At 38.7% G+C, this 6,595-nt stretch overlaps 2 protein-coding genes and 1 long non-coding RNA gene across 4 annotated transcripts; 2 read left to right on the plus strand and 1 right to left on the minus strand.

Moving 5' to 3' along the window:
- The first annotated feature begins 225 nt into the window (after nt 1–225).
- LOC130692669 (E3 ubiquitin-protein ligase Jade-2-like) lies at nt 226–2,089 on the plus strand. Of its 2 annotated transcripts, XR_009001515.2 has the most exons (8): nt 230–374; nt 453–550; nt 616–774; nt 926–1,141; nt 1,208–1,328; nt 1,394–1,516; nt 1,598–1,861; nt 1,937–2,089. XR_009001515.2 is itself a non-coding variant. In XM_057515800.2 (7 exons), exons 4-7 carry the CDS (start codon nt 1,104–1,106, stop codon nt 1,700–1,702), a joined length of 387 nt encoding a protein of 128 aa, XP_057371783.1. In that variant the 5' UTR covers nt 226–374; nt 453–550; nt 616–774; nt 926–1,103; the 3' UTR covers nt 1,703–1,862. The 2 variants fall into 2 exon arrangements, 1 of the variants encoding a protein (XP_057371783.1); XM_057515800.2 differs by lacking the exon at nt 1,937–2,089 and having other exon boundaries at nt 226–374; nt 1,598–1,862.
- Nucleotides 2,090–2,183: 94 nt separating this feature from the next.
- Nucleotides 2,184–5,396, minus strand: LOC130692641 (uncharacterized). Its single transcript, XM_057515772.1, has 10 exons — nt 5,365–5,396; nt 5,198–5,307; nt 5,006–5,125; nt 4,637–4,774; nt 4,192–4,562; nt 4,020–4,136; nt 3,487–3,970; nt 3,224–3,414; nt 2,583–3,160; nt 2,184–2,517 (listed from the first exon to the last, which is right to left on the minus strand). Exons 1-10 carry the CDS (start codon nt 5,394–5,396, stop codon nt 2,184–2,186), a joined length of 2,475 nt encoding a protein of 824 aa, XP_057371755.1.
- Nucleotides 5,397–5,693: 297 nt separating this feature from the next.
- On the plus strand, nt 5,694–6,124 carry LOC130692671 (uncharacterized). The gene is made up of 2 exons (XR_009001522.1): nt 5,694–5,819; nt 5,893–6,124. It is a non-coding gene; the product is annotated as an uncharacterized LOC130692671 (long non-coding RNA).
- The last annotated feature ends 471 nt before the right edge of the window (nt 6,125–6,595 follow it).

The following is a 6,595-nucleotide window of genomic DNA, read 5'->3' on the forward strand; positions in this document are numbered from 1 at the left end:
TGAGGATTCTTGGGAGGGCACATAAGTACCTCTTAATACACAGATAACTAAGAAAATTATTATATAAAAATAATTTAAGAAACGTTAATTTCATAATAAAACACTGTTTGCCCTTGCGCAAAATATTGTTTTTTACGATATATATGGCAACGGTTACTACAAGCAGACGACTGTTTCAAGCTCGAAGTGTCAACATCCTACAATTCTATGAATCGTTGAAGTTGCTTATTGTAAGCGGTGTTTGTTTGACAGGTAAGTGGCTAGTTTCAGTAAAATTAAAAATTTTCTATTACCTAGGTTTGGCAGTTTTGGTACATTTCAAATTCATGTTGGCATTAGCACCACAGAAGAAATAAATTTACTTGGAAGGAAAGGTATTTAAAGTGTAGACATAATTTTATTAGTTGCAGTTGGAAATTTGACACACATTACTAATCCGAAATGTTTCTTAGGTGGTTACTTTCAAGGAGAATCATGAAACTAGAGCATGATTTACCATGAACCATTTGGGAACCAACTTGTTAGCTGCCTTATAGCTATCATCCTTCTGGTAATCTAGATTTTCACAGATTTTTTGTTCGTGAAATTTATGTAATCATTTTTCTTATCGTTCAGATGAAATAACAGCATTACAGCTGTTAGTTACGTCAAGACATTAATCTCAAGATGCAAGTACTGAGCTTTAACGGATTTCAATTTACAGAAGCAAGACATCCAATTCTGTTGTTGAGGAGAAAACCAACTACACACCCAGCTATGAATGGACACATATGTGTAATTGAATCTAAATTAATTTTATTTTTATGGTTTAAAGGCTTTCCGTTCTAATCTTCCTGCTAGATAGTATCTGAGAGCCATTCTTTAATTATCATTTCACTTAGATGCATTTTCAACTAGTAACTACATTAATTTATTATCGTCTTAGGTAGCAAACCGAAATCGGTACCATCGCTGAGCAGTGCCCAAGAAAATGTCCAGGAGCACGTAACACTATTCCTTATTATTGATTTCCATGATATCAATATTGGATATGGATCACGGGATCTCATGTTGAAGGCGAGGGGGAGGAGAACACCCAATCCGTTAGAAAGCTGAAAAAAGAAATGACCGTCGAAGAAAGGCACTTAATCCGTGCCCAAAAGTATAGGATACATAAACATTTTTACGTTTTGCGTTTAATTATTTAGAGTTACTTGTGTGTGAAAAGGCTACAACTCATCGAATCGGACTTTTATAAGCATGCCAGCATTAATGAAACGGCGCGGACGCTAGATCTTGATCTCGATGTCGTTGATCAAATTTTCAACTTTTGGGTTCTTAAACGAAAGGTGTGTGCTCCCAAATTCATGTGTCTCTACTACAAGCAATCAATTTTCTTTTCTAAAATTTCCAGTCCAACCGAGACAGACCATTGCTACCGCCCAAAACCACTGAAACGGAAAGATTAAGTCAGCAACAACAGCAAGATATGGAACGTATGAAATTGTTTGTACAGCTACGACAAGACCTAGAGAGGGTATGAACATACTTCTCATTAACTTTATTATTTTATCTCGTTAACTGCAGAGTTGTCAGTAAAAACTGTTCTTCGCTGTAGGTTCGAAATTTGTGTTACATGGTCAGCCGAAGAAATTATCACGATCGTATTTTCGATTGCGAGAACAAACCTTCCACAAGCAACAGCGATTTTGTCTCTGTCTGATCTACAAAAAACTATCACCCCAGCAGAACTGACGCCAATCATGGCTCCAATGTCTATGACCTTGTATATTTACGTGGGGAAACGATCCAAAAAGAAGGCTTTGAACAAGTCATTCAACTCATAGCAGGCGTACAGTCGAACATCCCCGCAATGAAAAAGGTTTGGCTTTTCCGTAATTATCGATGACAAGGAAACAGTTCTCAATCTGTGTGCGTTGAATTTATTTGGTTGCAGGATAAAAATGGAATCGTTGGTCGTCCCAATCATTTAAAGGAAGACAACCAGGGTTGGAAGCGGTACTTTAAAAAAGTACCGTTACCGCGGTAGCGGTACTTCAATTTTCGTAAAAAGTAGCGCGGTAGCGGTAGTACCGCGGTAAAATTTTTCCAAGTACCGCGCGGTAACGGTAACGGTAAAAAACGAAATTTGCAAAAATACCATCAAAATTCATGAAAATCACTGCTGTATTGATGTGATCGTATTACAATGAATTATTGGCCCTTAAAAACAACATTTTTTCAAAGTTTTCGTCTGAAAGACGATTTCTTGTTGGCCGAAATATAGTTCCAGCTACGCTGAAAAGTCGCTCAACGGAAGCAGAAGAGGGTAGGGCAGTATTATATTTCAAATACATCTCTTTAATGGACGGATATTTCCTAAGGCTGGAAATTGTTGTCGAAGGATCCCCCATGAAGGCTACGGCCTCGTTGTAGGAATTTTTGACGTTTGTGGTGGTCAAAGAGCGGAAAAAATCTTTTTTTCTTTTCGGACTAAATAAGTCGTTTTCTTCACTTTGATCTGACAGCAAAGGCGACCTTTAAATGAAAATTTAAATTAGATAGACAAAAATATTGTTGAATTTTATAAAGAATATATTTACCTGTTTGCGCTGATTGTACTGGCGCTGACAGCAAAAGTTTCATGATGAGCAAGCAATTTGTCCATAAAGTACGATTTGTTTTCCTCAATGACCCATGACATTTTAAATTTAGGGTGTAAAATAGCAGCTAGGATGTGGTCATCGTCCTGGAAGCAGGTATTAAATCTTTTGGTTACAGCTGCTATTATTTCCGTAATATAGGATTTGCAGTGAACAATGCCAGGCGTTCGCTTTAATTCCAACAATTTGTTTTTCAAAATCGTCAAAGTTGGTAGCAAATATCCCATTGAAACGTTGCGATCAGCCTGAAGGACGTCTAATGCGTCTGCCAGTGGTCGCATGATTTTGACAAATTCCTTAATATATTCTTCTTCGGCTGGACGGAAATAGGGAATATTGAAGTGTTCAAATACTTCTTTTAATTCTTGCTTCTTGTTGTGGATGAAGTATCTTATGCGTTCAACGGCGTCGAAAAATGAGTTCCAACGGGTCTCATTATGGACTACAAACAACAATTTGAGTTTTGCCTGGATGACATCCGATGCTTTTGTACTTCGATTTTGCTTTTTCCACAGCATCTTCATTTTTAGTTCTGCAGATTCTTTCAGTTTTTTTAAAGCAGGCTCCATGTTTTCAAAGACATCTTTGCTCGCGATGAGATTCAAAGAATGGGATGCGCATCTGCGATGAGTCGGAAGAGAATAGATATCTTGGGCATTGTCTTTGATATCCAAAGTTTCCGTTAACGGCAAAAAACAAAATTGTGCGTCGTCTTCATGGACTTCATCAACGTTTTCGAAATCTGCTGAAGCATCAGAAGGCAAATGTTCTGCTGTAGAATATCAGGATAACAAAAAATTATTACTATGCATCAATGAGCTTAACACTATGTATCAAAACTTACCAATATCCTCGTTTTCGACATCACTTTCTGAGAAATCTGATTCCATTTCCTCAAGAATTTTCACGAGAGAGGCGTTTTCATAGGGCTGTCTAAAGCTGCAGCCAGCTTTTGGCGAAGACTTAGCTGGTCCTTGATCAGAATCAGAAGCTACATCCACCGAAGCTACTGTATTTATTGAAGGCACTTTAACGGAAAACAACCGAAAGGCTTTGACGAAATTGCTTCCGTTGTCAGTGACAGTAGCGACGACTTTTGACGTTATGTCATATTCTTCATGAATGGACTCTATCAGTCGGGCGAGAAGGTCATAATCACACTTACCTTGAACTCTTCGAATTGCAAGGCAATAGGATTCTCGCTTAAAGTCTTCAGAAATCCAATGTATGGTCATCCCCAAAAAGCTCTTTCGTCGGGACGACCAACAGTCAGCAGTAGTACAGAGCCATTTTGCTTGATTAAGTTTTTCCTTTAGCTTCATCTTCTTCTTTTCGAAGGAAATACTTATCTAAATAGGAGGATACAATAGGAAATACTTTCCTATAGTATCCTCTACTTTTGACTTGAAGACGAGGGCATAGTCTGCGCAAGAAAAGCCTAAATTCCGGTCGTTCAGTGTGATACACCGGTAAAACAGCGTCACAGAGATATTCCTACCAAGCAGATGTAATGAAGTTTAATTAAAGAATAAAAATAATGAAAGCTTACCACGATATAGTTGTCAAACATTTCTTGCGTTAAAATGCGTGGGTAGCCACTAAACGATAGCTTTGTTTGGGTTTGTTCTGATGTTGCTGCAGTTGCCTGCGGTTGCTGTAGTGAACAAAATCGTTTCCCTTTGACACTGGCACTGTCAATTTCTTTGCAAAGGATGTTGAAGTTTTCAAGATCTTCTTTATTGTGCTTGATTGAAATGTGTTTTCTTATGTTGCCTCTTGAATTGTTCACTGCTGATAGTGCCTTTGGCTTTATTTTGCATTGTCCAATAAGGCATTCATAGTATGAAGTCCCCTTTCTCTTGCCTGGTCCAACATATTTTATTAGCGTTTCAGGGTAAAGCATGACGCGTATGTCGCCATCTAAAGTGAAATTAAATTTATATTGTAAACTAATTTTATTGGTTTTAAGTTTTTTCTATGTTTGAATTTCTCACCTTTTTTCCCTTTTCGTGTAGCACTAGTTTTCGCGTCACTAATGTTGGTGGATATGTCGAGAGATGGTTCAATGACAATATCCATACTTAAATCTTCTTCGGATATGTCATTATCATCGGTGGGAAATTCAAAATTACCTGTTTAGAATAGAAAGTTTCATTAAAGATAAGATAAGCTAGCCATCATACTTTCAAACACTATAATAACTTGAAGTACACCCATATAATAGCAAGATTTTTTTACAATACGCTATTGATGGGCTGCAATACTTCAAAACATTGAACGCTGCTGCAGTAGCAGCTATAACACACTCCTAGCATTAGCCTAAAGAACCTAGCAAAATTAAGAATTCAACTTTTGAAGGGTACCTGAGGTAGAATTTGTCCAACATTTAGAGGTATTTGATTCATCGGGGTCCCTCAAACCCTGCGAGCAGCTTTGGACAAAGCTTACTTCTTCACTCTCCAATTCCTCCGTGGATGAAGACCCTGTGTGGAGAAAAGCATCGTGTACTATGTAAGGAAGAAGATACAGTAGGTTATTAGCTGGTAATACTTTACCTTTATCGGGAGAAGCGTTAATACTAATATTATTTATGACTTTACCTCGCCGATTGGGAGCCAAACGAGGCTTCGTAAGCACTTTATTACCCGACTGGGACTTAGATTTCCTGAAAATCACATAATAGAAGATCATACCACTTACTTGATCAGGGAAAACAAATTACCTTTCAGATTGACGTTTTGGGCTTGGTGCCATAATGTATTCTTGCGATTATTGAATCTTTCACAAAAGAAACTGACTTCTGAGTTCTTACTGAATCTGAAACAACACGCTTTGAAATATTTACCTAAAATGCAGTCTGCTACATAAAGGAATAGCTTAATAAACGCATCGCTAGATGGCGTAAAAATACCGTTACCGTTTTCTTGAATTTTGCACTGGCGGTAACGGTAGCGGTAATGTTGACAAACAAATACCGCGGTAGCGGTAGCGGTAATACCGCATTACCGCGGTACTACCGCGGTATTTTTTTTAACGCGGTAGTCCAACCCTGAAGACAACCCATACAAACGCACGTACATGAATGGGGGCGAAAGTCGTTGATTCCGCTCGCTATCTTCCATCAGTGCCGAATCGGCTGCCTCTGATACTGAAACAAACAGTAGATGGAAGAGACCGGTATTTCAAATCATCTTCCTGTTCGAGTTTCTACGCCGATCACAATTTCCCATTTTTTATTCTTTCCGTCCAGGTGAGAACACCTTCGCAAACATCAATTACCTCGGTCGACAGCGATTTCGATGTAGCCATTACACAGCTTGGTTCCAAAAAAGCCAGTTCGAAAACTAGTGATAGAGCTGGCAAGTTCATTTACACCGACAGTGAAGAAGAAGCGGGACCTTTTAGGCTTTTGATGTTACCTGCTAAATTTTTGTTTAATTGTTTGTATTTTGTAAAAATAAATGTAAATCAATTACCAAAAATTTATGGTTTTATTTTAATTTAAACAAATTTTCTTGCGTCCTTTGGCTGCCGCGATCCGGACATTCCGCGGATGTTCCAATACGTACGTTCACTGAACGTACGGATTTGCCATCCTGCAGACGTCCAACTAAGGACGTCCGTAGTACTCCCAAATAAGGACGTTACCAGGACTTCCAATTAATTACGTCCGTAGGACGTCCTCCAGTGGACGTCCCTAAAACCGGACATTAGGACATCCTGGTGACGTACATCTGCCGTCAGAATAGGACGTCCCGATCGGCCAGCCAGGACGTAGATGGGATGTCCCTGGGACGGACAAAGGCTAGTAAGGTATGTATGTGCTATAATCTTTTTGTTTAAGGAAGGCAAGCCAGCATATGCCATCCAATTTCAGGGGAAAAGCAGGACTGATAAAATGAAAACTGAACTTAAACGGAAGTTAGATAAGTTGGAGAAGAAGAAACTAAACA

The sequence above is a fragment of the Daphnia carinata genome, chromosome 6 (assembly GCF_022539665.2).
Source record: "Daphnia carinata strain CSIRO-1 chromosome 6, CSIRO_AGI_Dcar_HiC_V3, whole genome shotgun sequence".
Classification (NCBI taxonomy): domain Eukaryota; kingdom Metazoa; phylum Arthropoda; class Branchiopoda; order Diplostraca; family Daphniidae; genus Daphnia; species Daphnia carinata.

Bases quoted from the DNA above. Each gene is read 5' to 3' on its own strand.
- LOC130692641 (XM_057515772.1), bottom strand. From the start codon at position 5,396: ATGGCACCAAGCCCAAAACGTCAATCTGAAAG. The intron at 5,126-5,197 runs GTAAAGTATTAC...TTCTCCACACAG, and splicing joins TAACGCTTCTCCCGATAAAG to GGTCTTCATCCACGGAGGAA. The intron at 4,775-5,005 runs GTACCCTTCAAA...TATTCTAAACAG, and splicing joins TTGGACAAATTCTACCTCAG to GTAATTTTGAATTTCCCACC.
- LOC130692669 (XM_057515800.2), top strand. From the start codon at position 1,104: ATGACCGTCGAAGAAAGGCACTTAATCCGTGCCCAAAA. The intron at 1,142-1,207 runs GTATAGGATACA...GTGTGTGAAAAG, and splicing joins CACTTAATCCGTGCCCAAAA to GCTACAACTCATCGAATCGG. The intron at 1,329-1,393 runs GTGTGTGCTCCC...TAAAATTTCCAG, and splicing joins TTTGGGTTCTTAAACGAAAG to TCCAACCGAGACAGACCATT.